Source organism: Melozone crissalis, unplaced genomic scaffold (assembly GCF_028551555.1).
Source record: "Melozone crissalis strain CALT ecotype California unplaced genomic scaffold, PUWL_Pcris_2 ptg000068l_1, whole genome shotgun sequence".
In the NCBI taxonomy this organism is placed as follows: Eukaryota; Metazoa; Chordata; class Aves; order Passeriformes; family Passerellidae; genus Melozone; species Melozone crissalis.
Genome location: NW_026535846.1, coordinates 22,838,454 through 22,856,505, shown reverse-complemented (window position 1 = coordinate 22,856,505; position 18,052 = coordinate 22,838,454). Strand labels below are relative to the sequence as shown.

Genomic DNA, 18,052 nt, shown 5'->3' with positions numbered 1-18,052 from the left:
TAACAACCTCCGTGCTATGACACAAACTTACTTTGCAACTTCTTCCAAGGCTTGGTTCAGTGTTTGCTGAAAAGCAGAGATTTCTTCCATGTTTCCCAGCAATGCTGCTGTGTCCCCAGTGCTGAGCCTACAAGAGCCACATCACAGTCACCATCAAAGAGAAGTTGCTCTCAGGAGCACCCCATTTTTATTCATCAGCAGACCTTCCAAAAAGACACAAAAATTTCTCCTTCCCCAGATACAGCATCGGACAGAACGCAAAATTCATGGTCTGTGAACTACAGACCAAAGTCTCCTAGAGAAGGAGTCTGCTGCCAAGGATTGTCTTAATTGGATTTAAATCACTTAATCCCACTAATCTTGTCAGATCTTTAGCTGTCTAATAGACACAGACAGATGGGATTGCAGCCAGAGCTGGCGAGGGAGGTGTGTGCACAGACAGAGAGTTTTGTCTTCAGGGATTCATGCCATGGGTTTCCCTATGGGAGGAAGGTCCAACAGGCAGGGGCTTCTTTGCTCCTTGAGTGAGGTTGGGTGCTTCCAAAGCTAATGTGCCTGCTTCTGTCATCCTAAGAGTCATAACACCCTCATTTAGGCCTACAAGGCTGAGAGCACAAAAATTTTCCCACATGAAGATTTTGGGAAGGGAGAAGTTACCAAAATACAGAGGCCTTAGAATACAACTCTCCCATCTCTCCTGAATGGACAATGTCTAAACACGTGCCCTCTGTCCATGACACCCCAAGGCTCCCACAGTGTTCTCTCCATCTCAGATGCCCTTTTATCTTACTTATCACAAGACTGGAGGGGTCTTAAGTAAGTTCCCAGAAGTGACTGTAGTTCCTTTGCATAATCTCGTTCTGTTTCCAGAATATTTTGCAACACCTAGGGCGAGAGACAGAGCGCTGAGAAGATCTTTGTTCCAGCAAACTAGTCAAAAGAACATGACATCAGCTTCCAAGTCTGGCAAAGCATGGAAGTGTATCTTAAGTCCAGAAATTACATTTCTTAATGCAGAACCCAGAACACTCAGGGAAGTCCTGGTGGTCAAATATTGAGATTTTACTTTGCAAACTTGGGGAGGCCTGGAACGCAGGTGTTGAAGGCTGCACCAAGGATGGCTTCTGTGGCAGATCAAGCAGGGCACACCTCATTTGCCACTTCAGGGATGTAATGATCTGGATTTGGAGCTGTTAATCCTTCTCAGCAGCTGGTTTGTCTCCGGCTGCACAGCAGACAAACACAGTGCCTGCACCTCCCAGTCAGCACTCCAGTTTCTCAGTGTTGATAAGCTCTGGAGACAGTGGAGGTGATTTCAGCTCCCTGGACATACTGCTTCTGCTTTGCTTTGCTTGATATATATTCAGACATACTGATGAGCAGGATTCAGCTCCAGCACTGAGAGCCAGCGATGCTCACATGAGGCATCTCAAAGCCAAGCCCAGTTACAAAGCCAGGCCATGAGCTGTGCAGCTGCTGGCAGAGGCCTAGGACAGGCACCATGGGGTGTAACATCTCCAGCCAAACCCAAGAAAGGGGCCAGAGCCCTGATTTTGCTTGCTTCCACCATGACATTATCTCCCTATCTTTATCAACAGGAAATACTGTGCCTTCTCCCCTAGCATTGATCTGAAAGCTGCAACCTCTCCTTAATTATCTCAGTTGTCTACTTCAAGTCTCTACTTCTGACACCTTGCAGCCACTTCCATTTGTGGTTTATTGTCTCAATGGCCTTGAATCAAGGGAATGGAAACAGCTGAATTTAAACACAGAGTCACATCCCCAGGTATTAAAATTGCATCAATGATTTTTAAGGGAAGGAGCTACTTCAGAAGATTAATAACAGGGTACTTATTAAAATGCATGATCAGAACTTTAAAACTTACCACAGGGTAATAATTCTTTGTCATCTGAGTGTTTTCTAGCCCTTTCAATGCTTTGGGAGAGAGTGGTTTATCTGTACAAAAAAAACCCCATGAATAAATTACAGTGCACAGCTATCATTATTCCATCAGGAAAAGACACTGCCACATTACATCCAGCAAATATAACTTCACCCCTCTGACCACAAAACTTCAGTTGCAGGGTTTGTTTCCCCATTTCAAAAACAACTAGATTAAAACCAGTGGCATGCACGACACTGACAGTGGCCAAGCGAGTCACACCAGAAGCTTTGTGCAGCCTCTGCCCAACTGTTATGGTTTGACAGGTTTGACACTGGCACAATGCCAGTGCCCCCATGAAAATTCCCCCCTCCCTGGCATCTGCTGTGAGATGGTACCCGGGAATAAACAAGAGGCGGACCCAGTGCCCCACTGGTCAAACCAGGTGCTCATCTTAAAATCCGACCACCCATTGGTAACCACAGCAAAAACAACAAATCCCAGATGTCCCATTTCCGGTCAAACCACGACACCAACCAACATCCAGGTTTGCTCCAAAATCCCTGGCAGCAGCCCAGTATCTGTCAATGTTTGGAACTATAGTGTTGCTTCACCTGGCCCACTAAATTTGGTTTTAAAATTGGACTTCAGTCAGAAATGACAGATACTATCTTTTTTAGCAGGTGATTCACAAGGCATTTGAAGGCAACCCCAATCAATATGCTGACCTCCTATCCCCACAGCCACTTGTGATGCAAAATCCTTCTCTGAATGAAGGTAGATTTAAATGAAAAGCTCACAAAACCCTGGAAATCAATTCTCATTCTGCATTTGATAAATCCCTGTGGATGCCTCCAGCTCTTTACATGTGCACACACACGGACAAATCCCTGCTCCAATTTTCCTTCCCTAGAGAAGCCCCTTCCCTCCCAGCAGCACCACGCTCCCTGTGGACGGGGACAGGCAGGCAGGGCAGGCTGCCCAGCCCTGGCCACGCTGCACACACTGAAAAGTGCCAGTGCCACAGCCAGGCTCTCCTGGCTCCCTGCGATCGCTCACACAAGGCAATTACCTGCACACTGGCAGCAGGGCAGAAACTTGAAATTGATAAATTTATTCTCTTTATGTACTGTCTAAATATCGCCCTTGTAGTGTTTCCTGTCACTTCCAGCTAAAGGCTCAGAAGAGCTCAGCTCCACAGTTATTTCACAGCATCACAGAGTATTTCTACCCAAAGGGCACACCTAGGACACAGCAGAGGTATGGACACTGCTGAAAAACAAGTAACTCCATTCAGAGTGTGTCTGGTCCTACACTGTGGAGGTGGGAAAAGCAGCTCCCTGCCAGCTGCAGCTCCAGCAGCACTCCTGGGGCAGGGAGGGATAATGATGGTCCCTCACTCCTCACCTGCAATACACACACATCTCCTGAGCATGCACACACCAGGGCAATGAACCCTCCTGTCACATCAAATGGTGCTGAGAGAGGATCTGGAGGGAAAAGCTCTGCAGACAGAAAAATCTCATGGGCTCTTCCATCACGATCTATGGGAGACTGGCCCTTAACTTCAGTGAAGTATTGTCACATCACAGCAGCTCCCATCTGATTTTCCCTTCAGGACTCAAGTTTGCTCTCTTTTGTTTAAAACATCTCTCTTCTCCCTTCACTGAGTTAATTAGTGATTCCTGAGTTGTGCCAGACAAGCCTTCAATCCCTGCTAACAACTTCCTGCTCCAGCTCAGACATCATTTCCCAGAGGGAGATGAGATGATTTTTTTTATTTAGAATAAAATAAAAACTGACCTAATTCTGAGCACTATATTGTGAATTTTTTCTCCTCCTTTGCTTCATTTTTGCAAGAGTAGAAGAAAGGATGTCTAACAGGGGCTGCACATGTTGCAGCTACTTTGCAGACCCCTGCTGGCATCTCAGTGTTTGAGGCCAGAGCCAATCCTGAGCCACAGAACCAGCACCAAGAACACAACTGGTCTCTGTCTATGGTAAGTGCTCAAAGTGCACTAAGGAGTTAAGTTGCATTTTGCAAAAAAACGGTTTCATTTCACACAAAGGCCTGGACAGGGGTGAGCTGTCTGAATGGATGTGTAATGCCGCAGGGCAGTTGGGCAGGGGCTTCACATCATCACCACCCCACGTCTGGGTACAAACCCATCACAGAAAATGTTAAGGACACTCAAGACAAAACTCAATAAAGGCAGATGTCATCAGGCAGATCATCCCCTCTCTCTTCCTTTCTCAACATTGCAGCAGAAGCATCTGGGGAAAAATGTACTCTGCGAAATCAACCATCACTATTGGACCAAAACATTGACAATGCCCTGTGGCCATGCAGTTTTTGTCAGATTCCACATCGTGATGGTGAGCATCCATCCCACTGATGCCTGAAAAGCCAGGATCAAGCACAAATACATTGCCTGACCAAGGTCTCTAACAAAAAGCTAGTTCTGAGCTCAGACACTGACAGCTCTCCAGGACAAAGGGGACTCACATCCATCTCTGTCCTCATCCTCTGACAATATCCCTGCTTACATGCTGCTGGGGCTTGGGGGAAGCAAGAGAAACGCGCAATGTGGTGGAAGAAGGTGAAGCAGCTCTCAAGCAATTAATCCGAAACACTGCACTTTACCCTTCCGTTCATCCTTCCATTAGCCCAGCTGCCTGAAGGACACAAACGGTCCTTAATAAATAGCAGCAATTTCCCAAAGGCACGAGGGTCCTCACTGCATTATGCCACTGTCATTCAATCAGCCCTTGAAAGCAATTTGCTTACCAGTAGATTTGATTTCTCTGACGTAGTTGCTTGGGAACCAGCCTGTTTTTCCATTCAAGGTGCCTTCCCACCAGCCCCCTTCTTCAACTCGAGTGACATAAATAATGTCTCCTTTGTTAACAGAGAGTTCATCTTCATTGGTCTGCTTAAAATTGAACCTGGCCTTTACCACCAGCTGGTGACTGCCATTCTCGGTCATCTCCTAAGGGAAGAAATGTGGAAAAACATCAGTAAATAGTCAAAGAACCCCAGAAACAACTAGGACAAGCCATTGCTCTTCTCTGTTGTGACAGCTGTTTTCTCAGTATTGCTCTGTATAACAACCAATAATACGTTGCTGTTGTGTAAACACTGCTTTCAGAGGACCACAAGGTCCCTCCCAAGCATTAATTTAGTTTTCCAGTGCAATGGGTGGCAGATAAGAATCACTCTTCTCATGTCACACAGAGAAACACTGCAGTTTGGAGAAGCTGCAGGACTCCCTCCAACTGAGACAGCAAACCCATGATGGAGATCAGGGGAGAACAACCTCTGGTGTTGACCCAGAGGCACCAATCACAACCTCCCCCCAGGGCCACCAAACCCACGATTACACATTAAATAAAGGGTACCACAGGCTTGGACTGCCTCCGTAACACCCTTGCTGACTGGGAAGCTGTGCTGGTGGAGTCACTCTGGGGGTCTCCAGCCGTGGAGTTAAGAGAGGACAGATGTGAACATGGCCTTTTTGACAGCTGATCTGGGGAAACAAAACAACATCTGAGGGTTACTCAGCTGTCCATCATCCCTCCACATCACAGCAAAGCAAGGAGCCTGTAAAGAGAACAGGAACACGTCACAACAATTCAAAGAGCATCTATGAGAGCAAGACAGCAAGTGCATGGCATTTGCAGCGTGGCTGCTCTCAGTCAGCAGTGAGGGTGGTTTTCTGGGCTGGGATAACGCTTCCATCATGGAAGAAGTTGAATTGCATCTCAAGGCACTCCTAGGTTGTGCCAGCTCTGCAGCCACACATCCAACTGCAGTATTTCTTTGAAATCCCCCTTAAAACTGTAGAAAAGTAGAAAACTACTCAGTACTGTGGTTTCCCACTGGGGGTGTTTCTGGGATCAAAGTAAGTACTGCTGAAGGTGTGTCAAAGCTCAGCTCTCCAGCGAGTGCTCTTAGGTCACCTCTGCAGCTGCAGTGTGGGCTATCCACACTGAGCAGGGAGGAATGCTGAACAGCTGGTCAACACAATCGCTCCTCTATTTAGAGGAGTCCTTCTGGGTTCATTATCCAGCTGAAAAAGGCTAGGCACTATTTTGATTGCTGCTCATGGACCGTTGCCATCAGTCATGTGAAAGAAGGATTCAAGCCATGCCGAGGAAGGACAGGAGTGTCATCCCCAGGAGATGAACTGCTCACGGAAAGGCTCAGATCATCCCAGCAGCTCCTGGAGCTGCCTCCTTCACACTCAGAGCTCCTTGCTTTGCAAACCAGTCTCTAGGCTTGTTTTTTTCCCCACCTGATGCTGGAGGCAATGCTGCTGCTCTGACACATCTGTTTTTGCAATTAGTGATTTGTTTCTATATTAATACCAAAAAAATTGCCAGAGGGTAAGAAGTTTCCTGGTCCTAACTGTGCAGAGACTGAGTCAGTAGCCTTGTTGCTAAGAGCAGTTCCAGCTCCGGCAGAATCTGGCATGCTGAGCCCCAGAATCCTGCTGGATGCTGCAGAGGTGTAAAAACACGGGATACAAGCCACCCAGTAATTCCCAGTGCTTCACTGCTACTCTACCCCATACCACACTGTGGGACACCACTCAGATCACCTCCTTTGTGTGTCCCTCAAGAGACACAACAGCAGATATCATTTCAGTAAACATGAGGGATTTTTAAGATTGGTCTTGTAGCTTCTCTTCAGATTTTAGGACCTTTCTGCATTCCAGTGTTGCAGTTTTCCACCTGCAGTGGGGACCACACGTCTCCATGGACCTCGAAAGCAGAACACAGCAGTCTGCAGGAATCCCTGTGCTGGGTGTGCAAGTCCGTGGACCACGTTTGGAATTCTGCCTTGAAAACACGGCAAGAGGAGAGGGTGATACAGCCATAAAACGTGTGCAGAAATCAGAAAAGACAAACTGCAAGGCTGCTTTTCCTCCATTCTCCTCCAGTCTGAATGTCAGCATGGAAAACTCATTCTGAAGGGGAAGTTTGGTAGGAGTTACAGGAACTCAGCAGGGCTTTTATTCTCCTCAGAGGATTTTTATTTCAATAGGAAAATATCTCTTCCTTAGATTGGACCTGGAACAACACAAACTGTGAACTCTTGGGGAAGAGACTTGCTTTGTCTCTCTCCTAACCCTTGCACAGTGGGGACCAGGTCCTTGGCTATGGCTGCCAGGTGCTGCTGCCTTACAAAGCCCAGCCATGCCATACTCACGCACCATCTAGTCAGTCCATACTCCAGAGATGGACAACATCCAGGGCAAACCTTGTGTGCTGTCAGTGAGTCAGTTTTCTCTCTTGTCCTGCTCATTACACAACTGCCTGAAAACTGCATGGTGAATTCCCAGCTTTCTGGGCTGTGGAAACAGCAAAACCCCTCCCCATGTAAAACCCATTTGGCCAACAGAGTGGGTTTCTCTCTCTGAAGCATCCTGATATTTGAGCAGCGTGGTTTTGGCTGCTCTTGGTGACTCACAGGCCAGGGGTGTGGCTGGCTGCCAGTGTGAGATATTCTTCCCTTGATTCCTTCTGAAAGGGAGGGCATAAATCCTGAATCCAGACTTCACTTATTCAAGTCATCAGCCACAGTCCCACGGAAATTACTCCATTACTGTGGATTTTATGACTCTCCCTGCCCCTCCCAATCTTCCAAAGCTTTTATAAATATCTGCAGCAACCTAGAAACAAATGTAAAACTGCCTTTGACAGTTTGGCAGGAAAGCGTATCATTTATATCGCATCATGACAGTGTCCTATTTTATGCCTGGTCCAGCACGGAACACTGCTGCCATATGTTGCTTAAACTATGGTTAAAATAGCTGGGTTTTCTGCTCACATTCCTACACTATTTTTGGCAGATGAGCCTTGTCTGATCCAGCACAGCTGGTTTTCCTCCCCTGCCCTCTCTTGCAGACAAAAAGCATCAGGATGCTTATTTGATGCTTATCTGTATTAGCTGTGTTTTGATGGACAGCTGCTGAACTACAAGTATATCCACTACAAAATGATGCCTCAAGTTATTTACACAGAAAGGTCCACGAAGACAAAGGAAGACACAAGGACTGGACTTCAAATGGATCCTCAGAAATACATTCCCACAACCTTTCCTCAGCTGACACCTTCTTCCCTCTGCCTCCACGCAGGGTGCTGGGATGCAGCAGTGCAGGGGTGCTGGGCTGTGCAGACATGTCAGAGCCTTGGTGACAGCAGCAGCTGCAGTGGCTGGTACCAGGCTTACCCAGATGCTCCGCTCAGCCTGCGGCCTCTGGCAAAACAGACAAACTGGACCATCTGCAGGGGCAGTTTGTAGGACACAGGCTCCTCAGGAATTTGACAAAGCAACCAAAAAGTAAATGTTTGAGACATATATTTATTTTATCCTGTACTTTTCCCAAGGGTGCTCTCCGCCTGAGCAGCTAATTATATCGCAGGCATTGCGCTTTTTACCATTTAAACGCAGAAAGCATATGTTCAAACAGATGTTTGCCATGGAATCAAGAGGATCCCAGCTTCTCTATAGCCCCGCCAGTAAAATATGACAGGAACTATTTCCCAGCAAAGCCCTGTCCCGGGCTGAGCTGGCACATGAGTGGCTGGAAGTATGGAGCTTGGGCCATAAATAAAGGGACAGATGTGAAAATGGCACTGCAGCCTTGCCACCCTGCCAGCACACACCCCATCACACCCCTCCAGTGCAGCAACAGGCAAGGACAGAGGCAAGAGAGTTTCTCTCTCCTTTTGCTTTCAGATTAATGAAGCAAATATCAATCATAACAGCAGCATTTGCAGAGGCTGCTCCCAGTCATTTAACCTGCCCATAACCTACATTTTATATCCCCCATCACACTGAACTGCAAGAGCTTCTACACAGGGTCAGCGGGCGCTGTTGGTAACTGACGAGGTGCTGAGGCTGCCTGAGGCCACGTTCCCATTCCCAAACTTCTACAGAGTGAGATGCCAGCAGAGCCGAGTCCTGGCTGCAGAACAGCATCCTCAGAACCTGAACTTCTTCAGAGCAGCATTGTACACACAGACACACGCACACATATGTAAGTACAAATCATAGGGGGTGGGAGGAGGTTTACAAATATACACTATTATTATTATACATTATATATTATTATTAGACATATGTTATTATATATGTTGATGTATGATATAAGCACAATAAACAACATACCAGTTTATATAATATATAGGCATAATGCAGTAAGCTAAAAGAAAAGCCTTCCCACGAGAGGAAAGTAATGAGTTTTCATTTTGAAATTTCCTCCTTTACACCATCTCAAATGTAACCCACAAGCGGGAAATGGAACTCTTCTCCTGGTGCTGGACTTTGGTGGGTGTGCAGGAGTCTGTCTAACATACCTCTATGACAAGAAGCTGTGAACTCTTCCCAGCACCAGGCAGACCTGCTCCTCCTCATCTCAGAAAAGAGACTCTGATCCCTCATCCCTCCCCAGAGCACCACAGTGCCATTATCCCCATCCCCGCTGAACTTCTCCTTTCACAGACTATGCTACTGAATATCATTTTAAAGCAATCTGTAGGGAACAGCTACATGTCTGGGATGGAATCAAGGTAAGGTGATTTGTTTTGCTTCAGCAGCCTACTCCTGCTCCCAGGGATACAGGACAAGCCATCAGCTTGCTTCTCAGATCCAGGAGCCTACTCCACGGAGCCAGGGAGAGAGAAAAGCATCAATACAACCGACTGAACAGCTAGCAACAACATTTAATTTGACATTCAGGAAAGGTATTATGCAGATGAAGCTGTTTTTCTCTTCAGCTTTAAAACACAACTCTTTTAAAATACGATGTTTGCAATTTGGGAGGTGCATGTTAATTTACATTAAGGATCACTTATGCTGACCTACTTTGAGGCCCCTTAATTCTTAATGCTCAAAACTGAGCAGAGGTCCCTCAGTGTAAAGTGATAATTGAGGTCTGCAGAGTACTCTGAAACATCACATTTTAACCCAGAGTTGGCAGAAGTCTGAAATGTCAATCCCGCCATCAGTGCTAGCAGCACAATTTGACAAACCTCCAGAAATCACCATAAAGTAGGAATTAACAAAAATTAAAAACCAGCCCTTCATACACACAAGAAATAGTTTGAAAGGACAACAGAAGATCCCCTTTTTTCTTACCTTCAGTAGCCTTATTTACAGCTGTTAATGTGCTCAGGACCTTGGAGAACTGATCTCCAGTGTATAAATCATGTGGATCAAACACCTGTGAAAGACGAACTCAGTCAGTGGAGCCCAAAACATCTCACAGTGGCTGCTGGAGCCGCCCATGGTGCTGGAGGGTGGCAGTGGTGATTGGGCAGCCCCCGTGACTCTGCAGGGAAAGGGTGATCATTCAGGGCTGACAAGTTCCATTGCCTTTACAGCCAGAGAATTCCTGGGGCACCACTGGCAGGCAGCATGGGAATAGCAGGGGAGCCCAGAAGCATTTGCAGCGTAAGACTCGGAACACGGAAGGAATCAGTGCTGTCTGCAGAGCAGAGACTCCTCTGAAAATCACCAAGAAGGTTATTGCTGGCCTTGAGGGAAAGAAAGATTTTGTTCCTATTTTTGTTACCGAGAGCTGAAGAGATTGAGGCTGAACGTACAGATCTATGTATAAACACACACATTTTCCACAGCAGAAATTAACACACATGGAATTTTCTGCTATTGCAATATATAGTTTATTTACACTTTTTTACAGGAAGACAAACCCAGTTATCTTATATTTAAAAAATTCACCCTAAAGAATTTGGTGCTGCTAATCCTCAATGGTGAAACAGAAATACATGGTTAGCAAGGGCTTATTTTCCATGACTAAAAACCTGAACCTTGTACTCTTCAGAAATCACCACCAGAACAGTGAAGGCTGTTTGAGTTTCCAAAACACTTCAACCCCCTCAAACACCTGAAAAACGCTCTCAACTTCATACAGACTGTACAAATCTTACCATTAATGAAGCAAAGATAAGAGTTACAAAAAGTCCCTCTTGTTGGTACCACCATGGCACCACCTGCTAATCCCCAAATACATGATTTCTTGCAGATCGAGACCACAGATACACAAATCCAATGAACAGGAAAGATTATTTTAACGCTCTCCTGGCAGACACCATCTAATTACAAACACTTCCAACACACTAATGAGTGTATCTTGCTTAATAAGGACACAAGTCTGAATTACCTTTAGGCTAGGACTGCCCTTTAAAACAGCCCTTTCTTGCATTCCACACAGAGCTCCTTGAGTACACTTGGCATATTTCAAATAGGAAGGGGACTGTCCTCTCTCACAGCCCTGGATGCTTGTGGCATCTCCTCCTCTTAAACAGACACACCAGAGCAGCACCAAAGTCCAACACGGACAGTAGGAAGGTGCTCTTTATTAGGAATATGTTTACAGATTGACTCAGCTACTCAATAATGGAAGACATGTTCTACCCTAAAGAAATTTAATCCATGCTTAGCATGGGGACAGTTTGCTGTCATTACAAATATTTAATCCTGTAGCTCCACAGCTCCGATCGCATCTACTGCTCTGCACATTCCAGGGACATACCCACCTATCTTGGGCTGTTTCTGAGCTGATCTATCACCTGCACTCACTCGGGTTTGCTCCTTTGGACCATGCAAGTCCCATCCCCTCTGCCAGCTGCAGCACGGAGCCAGTTTTCCTGCCCTGCAGTCACAGGCAGCGCCGTGCAAGCACAGCCTTCAGCCCTAAGCAGCGACGCTCCCATCTCCGTGGAAAGGGAGACGGTAACAGAGAGCCCGGCGCACGCTGACCCCGTTGGCAGCTGCTGCAGAATGGGACAAGAGGAGAGTCAGCAGCCAGGCCGGGTTGTTTGTATGCATCTCTGGTGTGTCATTTTTTCATCCGTATCCTTTTTCTTCCACTTCAGTAATTCCAGAAAAATTAAGTCCTGCCTTGAATTAACACTTTTTTTTTTCCTAAGGAACAAAGTAAAAAAAATACATCCCAAATCCTTCAATGCAGAGAATAATGCTGTAAGCTCAGAGTCATCACGCTGACAAAGTCCAGATCAAAGTGGTAGGAAGAAAGATATGGAAAAATTCTAGTCCAAAAGCAAGTAATAACATTTAGAACTTCTTCATGGGGAAATTTTCTGGAACAGCTACTGTGGAACAGTGGCTATGTGGGGTCAGCTGCTGTAATGTAAATAAATATACTCTGTAGCTTGTTCCAGAATAAATTCCTCATACAAAAAAAGTCCTCATTTATGAACTAAAATTTACTTTTTCCAGCACAATTCATTGATAATTCCATTCATAGCTAAAAGACAAGCTGCAGCTAGAAGATAAATAGAGGCAGAAAAGGCTTTTTCGCTTCTAACACATGGAAGATCAGGTGGATGTAACTAAAACCCCATTTAAATCTACACCTGTCATCTGAGGATCTCCATTAAAACGCTATTCTGACTTCCAGAATCACAGGCTGCCGCTCCCCTCGGTAAAACGCTCTGGCTGTTTCCGTCAAGCATCGCACCGGCCAAGAGAAGCTCTGCACTGCCGCACCGCCAGCCTCCGCCACAGGCAGCGAGGGGATGAGCAGGAGCCGGCGCTTCGCGACCAGAGCACCCGGCTCTTCGGGAAGGACGAGAACAGGAGACCAAACTCGGGCGCGGCTAGCAAGTTATCAGCACCCAAAATCCCAGTCCCGCGACGGGAAGCACAGAAAAGTTAGGGAAAGCCGGGCTGCGTTTCGAGCCCGAGCCGTCCACAGTTGGACAGCCCCCAGCTGGGTGCCAAGCCCGAAGCTCGGCGCGGCCGCGACCCCTCCAAACCCGAGGCCAGGGGCGAGAGCCGCCCGTCCCCCAGCGATGCGGCGCTTCGGGCGCTCGCTGCCCCGGCTGCTCCCGCCGGAGCCGCCTCTGCCTCCCGCGGGAGCGGCGGCGCGGCCGCAGCTCCGCCAGCATCGGCGACACAGACCGGGCGGGCGGCGGGAGCGCGGCCGCCCCCGCGGAGCACAAGCACCGCTCCGTCTCCGGGGGCTCTGCTCGGGCGCCGCGGTGCCCTCACCCCCTTCGGCGGGGACACCCGCGGGAGCTGGCGGAGACAGCCCTGCTGAGCGGCTGGGACACGCGCGGGGACCCCGGGCCCCGGAGGCGCTCGGTACTCACGGCGGCGGGCGGGCGGGCGCGCAGCCCCGGGGCATGGCGGCAGCGCGGGCGGTGCTGCGGAGCGGCCGCTGCGGCTCTGACCCGGAGCCGGATCGCGGCGCGGAGAAGGGAAGAGAAGGGAAGGGGAAGTGACAGGCGGCGCCGCCGCCCCGCTCCGCCCCGCCGCTCGCTGCGGGACGCGGCGCGGCCGTGCGGCCGCAGCTCCCTCCGCCGGCCGCGGGCCGGAGGCACCCGGAAACCCCCGGAGGAGCACGAACGGGATAGCAAAGCGCAAAGAGATGGGAAAGGGAAGAAGAGAAAGGCCGGAGGTGGGGGGGAGGGAGGAGGAAAGAAAGGGAAAGGGGAGGAGGAAAAGTAAATCAGGGAGGGGAAGGGGAAAGGGAGGAGGGAAAGGGGAAAAGTGAATTAGGGGAAAGGGACAGGGAAAGGAAAGGGAAGTGGAAAGGAAAAAATTGAAAGGACAGGAAAGGATAGAACAGAAAAGGAATACCCACACTATTGGAACAGTAATTGCAGCAGGTTTGCACCACTACGAAGAGAAACACTGCAGGAGGGCCCATAGATGGGGCACAGTTCAGCTGAGGCAGTGACACTGCCTGCATCCTCTACTGGCTGTGCCCATCTGTTTGGAGAACATTCTCCTACAGGGAACAGGAAAATCCTCAGATACTTCAGCACATCAGCAGGCTGCAGTGTGGACGGGGAATGCAGCGCTGCACTGATATCCAGGGTGAAGCCCAGCTGTCCCAGCCCCATGCAGGGACATGCCACACGCCTGGAGCCAGGGGTCTTTGGTACACTGGGTCACTCTAACTGCAGACGGACCCATTCTCCAGTGCGTATGCTGGCTGGTGCTGGGCAGGAGCTCTTGCTTCTGATGTTATCCAGCTAGGAGAGGTAATGTCACTTTGGAGTGAAGCCAAAGCAGAGCAGGTTTTGGGAGTGCATGGCTGGGGAGCTAAAAGGGTGATGATCTCTCACCTGCTCTCCCACACCTTCAATCCAGGTAGTTTGTCGGAGGTTGCAGGCACCTCCAATAGCACAAATAACCTCTGTGCTGCCCGTGATGGTAATTGTCCTCTGCATATTCTACGATTGTTCTGGACAGCCAGGTTAATCCAGCTATTGATTTATCTTGCATATACTGTTCTTAGTTCACAAAATACAGACCTTGTCAGAAGTTTTGTAGTTAATAACAGTAAAATGCGGCTACTGAATAAAGGTCTTGTTCTTCTTCACTAGCAAATGGTGCTTAGCTATTGATCTATTCACTAGCAAATGGTGCTTAGCTATTGATCTACAGTAGATCAATAACACCGGTTATATGCACCATAACACCAGTTATATGCACACTGGTGTCAACAGCAAAATCAAAGTTCCCATTTTTGTCCTCAAGAACAAGCTAGGCCAGGAGCCTTCCATGATTTTTGTCTTTAGTCAGGATCTCTTCCCTGTCATTTCTACACTAGACTGCACCTCGCCATCAGGACAAAACTCTTTGTTGTCCACTTTCCACCTCAACCCACCAGCATCCAGCTGGTGTTACCTTAGCAGCGCTCACTCACTGGACCAGCTCTTGGGTCAGAAACACACTCAGATGCTGAAGCCACAGTGTAAATGAAGCACATTTAGGATTTCTGCACTGTTCCTCCGTCCAAACCATGAAAGAATCCTCTAAGGACACCTAAGCTCCAATGAAGTACCCATGTCTTTTGACTAGTCCTTTGCCTCAGCAGGGCTGGGCTGACTGATATTCTTATAACCTGGATCAAATTCTAGCACTGAAAAGCTGCTGGAAAATTTAGGACACAGTCTCATTATTTCACCTCATTAAAACTCTTGCCTGGTTAGAAGGATGGGGTGATTCCCCCGCTTGCCATCTCTTTTAGGACTAACATACATGAAAGAGCAAAAGATTTCAGGCTTCAGTCCTGGGCTGAAGCTAAGGAACAGTTTTGTTATTTATACTCTGCCATGAGGTGGATTCTTCCAGCTCACACCTCCAGCCTGCAGAATGGCTTCATCTTAATGGAGCCAGCTCATAGCAGGAAGGTCAGTGTCCTTCTACCTCTATGTCCAAATGTTTCACTGCACCTGTGAACAAGAGAAGTTGCTGTTTGCCTCACTGTGTCTTTCTTCCACTTCTGAGTTACCAGGACAACAAAGGGTAGGAGGGAAGTGCGTACGTGTAGTTCTGAAAGAGTAACCTCTATGCATTCCCTCCTACTGGGAAAGACTGGCAAGAAGTGTCTGTTCAGTGGGAGGTGGGACTTGAGTTTCCACCAAAAACTGCTGGAAACCCTGCCTTCCACACTGACCACTTTCCTGCATGCTGGCAATGTCCAGTGAAGTGGTGTATTACATGGCAGCTGCACAAACACCCATGACAAAAGCAAATGGAAGGCAGAATACAATGAAGCCAAGGGATGCCACGATGGCATGCTAATGTCATGTTTAAGATTCCCCAGGGTGAGGCCCTTTTGTACAAGCCAGCATCCAGAAAAGAAGTTGTGAATTCTCATTTTCCTCAAAATACCCTCTTTTGTTCACATCTGCAACAGGAACAGAATATTTGACCTTAACATACCCTTGTCAGTCTCAAGACAGAGGTGGCTCAGGTCCAGCTCTAGGGTACATCACATCTAAGAAGCAAGAGTTCACTGTGGCATTTGGAGAAGGGCAGAATTTGAGAGAACCACTGGGGTTTGATTTTCATATCCATGGTCTGGGTAAGCAGCAGGATGGCTCTCACAGAATTAAAATGTACTAAGCCCAGACCTTTCGTGATGTTACTCTTTCCTCAGGCTATGTTGCTGAGGCAGAACAGAACCCTATTCTGCGCTCATCTTCCTTTTACCTAATACCCGATCACTGCAACTTAAATGCTGATAGATCTTAGAAGCAGAAGGTTCTCTGCCTGTTCTGATGCTCCAGACACGCTTCCAGAGTAAATGTGACAGAGTAAACCCCTTCCTAAAGGGCAATGGCCCTTTCCAAGGCAAACTGGGGGTCAGGCTTGAGGGAGGATCACTGGTAGGAATGCTGCTTAGAGTCTCCTTGTCAAGATGTTCCAAACAGAGCGGCTTTCAGAAGGAACAGATGGCAGAGGCTTTGCCTGAGAGGACTCAGAAAAGCTGGCAACATGGGAGAAGAGATGGAAGGAAGCATAAGCACTCCGCCTGTGCCATGTCTTGCCCACCATCTCAGCTGTCCTACCTTGAGCCTTCTTCTACACGAGGCTACAGAGGAACTAGGAAGAAGTGAAATTCATGTCTTGGTGTTATAAAATGACAATATTTTGGAAAAGAAAAAAAAACAAGAAGAAATTGTTGTCATTTCACTGCAAAATTTAAACTCGAGCTAGAGAGGCTCAAGTTTTTATCCAGCTTTTGAGGTCTCCTCTCATAGCAAACAGGAGAGACACACATGAGCATAAGGGAAGCTACAGAAGGCTCAGAATATTTCAAAGATGAAGTGGGTTATAAATCAGAAGGAAAAAAAAGCCAGAAATCTTAACTTTATTAAAGCCAAGGAAGAAAAGGCACATGGAGGATCAGAGGAACACCTAGAGATGGACACACCACATTGCCTGTTCTGAGTATCTGAAAATTGTGGAGTGTGACTGCAATATTGCAGAATGAGCTTCAAAGCTTTGAGATGGCACTGCACAACAGACGAGGACTGTTCTCCTGTCCTGCCTTTCAGCTGTTTAAGATTCCCATTTTTAAGAATACCTTCCATCACAACCATTTTATTATTAGTTTACAAATAGAAAACAAAACTCAGAAAAATGGAGGAAATCACATGGTCAGTACCAGAAGACTAGCAACAAGTGATTTCTGATGCAATAGGCCTTCAGGGATTATAAATCTTTCTCTCTCTATATATAAATGCTCTTAAGACTGTGCTGCTGCAGCAGGCTCCAAGAAATGCATCACTGGGCAACAAAGGACCAGAGAGACAGTTCTGGAATGAGCACATTTTCATGCTGCTTAGCTAAAAAGCTCTAAAGAGTAGAAAGGCCCTTTTCTTGTTTAGACCTTCAAAGGAAAAAATGCAGGAACAGAGCTATTGTGGGTTGGACTTGTCTCACTGTGGTGCATGAATATTCTGTATAATGCCCAAGGATTCTGTCCCTGCTTTCTCATCTTCAGGAAAATTTTTTTCACAATCTTGAGCATATTTCAAACAAGATAGTTACAGGTTTTTGGTTTTTTTTTTTTACTGTGGGAATTTAAGTGTAACACAAAAGTCTTTAAATAGTAACAAATTTGATGGCAAAATTAATTGAATTCTGAAGTGATTCATTTAGACTCTGATCTTGCAAATATGAGCTATGGTTAAGCATAAGAATCTACACAGATAGGATCAGGAACAGCCACAAGAAAGGTATCTTTTGACTTCATTAGATTATTTTTTGGGGTTTTTTTGTGTAAGGAACAATATGTTTCGCAGAATCTTACACAACAGTTGCAGGGGATGAAAAAATAGTGCAGTATTAAGAATACTTCACCTTCCCATTAAAGCAGGGCTAAAATGTGCAATTCCTTTTAATAATGAAAAAAAAAATTATGAACAGGTCTAGGTTAGGTCTGTTTAGACAGATCTATTATTGCTGCATGCTTTGTCTCAAAAGATGAGAATCTGTCAAGCTCACAGTTAATACACTGTTTCCAAATTACCCAGACTGAATATTGAATCGTCCATGCTCTGATTTGTGTTATTAATACAAAAGATACCAACTTCTTCCGTCTGATATCTGGCTTCCTTTGAGAAGGCTGATCAAACTGGCATGTTACAATAAAAGAAAGGATCTAAGTTGACTTACCTCCACTTTCAGAAGTGCGCAGCCTTTCAAGAACTCTTGAATATTACTGATGCAATCAGCTTCATTTTTAGGCTCCAGGCAATACTAAAGAAAGAAAATCCACTGATCTCATTGCATTGCCTGTACTGAGAAGGCCTGCATGAATATTGACATGTGCCTTTTATACTGAATTAGGGAAGCTTCTTCAGGGGGCGGG

General features: G+C 46.9%; 1 protein-coding gene across 5 annotated transcripts in view; it reads right to left on the bottom strand.

Annotated features, from left to right (window-relative positions):
- The window catches only part of ARHGEF6 (Rac/Cdc42 guanine nucleotide exchange factor 6), a 37,600-nt gene extending 19,682 nt beyond the window's left edge, over positions 1-17,918 (bottom strand). For 3 of the 5 annotated variants that reach the window (XM_054289397.1, XM_054289398.1, XM_054289399.1), the window contains exons 1-5: positions 5,283-5,364; positions 4,672-4,873; positions 1,887-1,957; positions 791-885; positions 32-127 (exon numbers count right to left, since the gene is read on the bottom strand). In XM_054289397.1, the coding sequence (XP_054145372.1) occupies positions 32-127; positions 791-885; positions 1,887-1,957; positions 4,672-4,870 (461 nt within the window). In that variant the 5' untranslated portion in view covers positions 4,871-4,873; positions 5,283-5,364. Of the gene's footprint in view, positions 1-31; positions 128-790; positions 886-1,886; positions 1,958-4,671; positions 4,874-5,282; positions 5,411-10,029; positions 10,115-13,028; positions 13,090-17,856 lie in introns of those variants that run through there. The other 2 variants (XM_054289400.1, XM_054289401.1) reach the window with 2 other exon arrangements.
- Between the last annotated feature and the right edge of the window lie 134 nt (positions 17,919-18,052).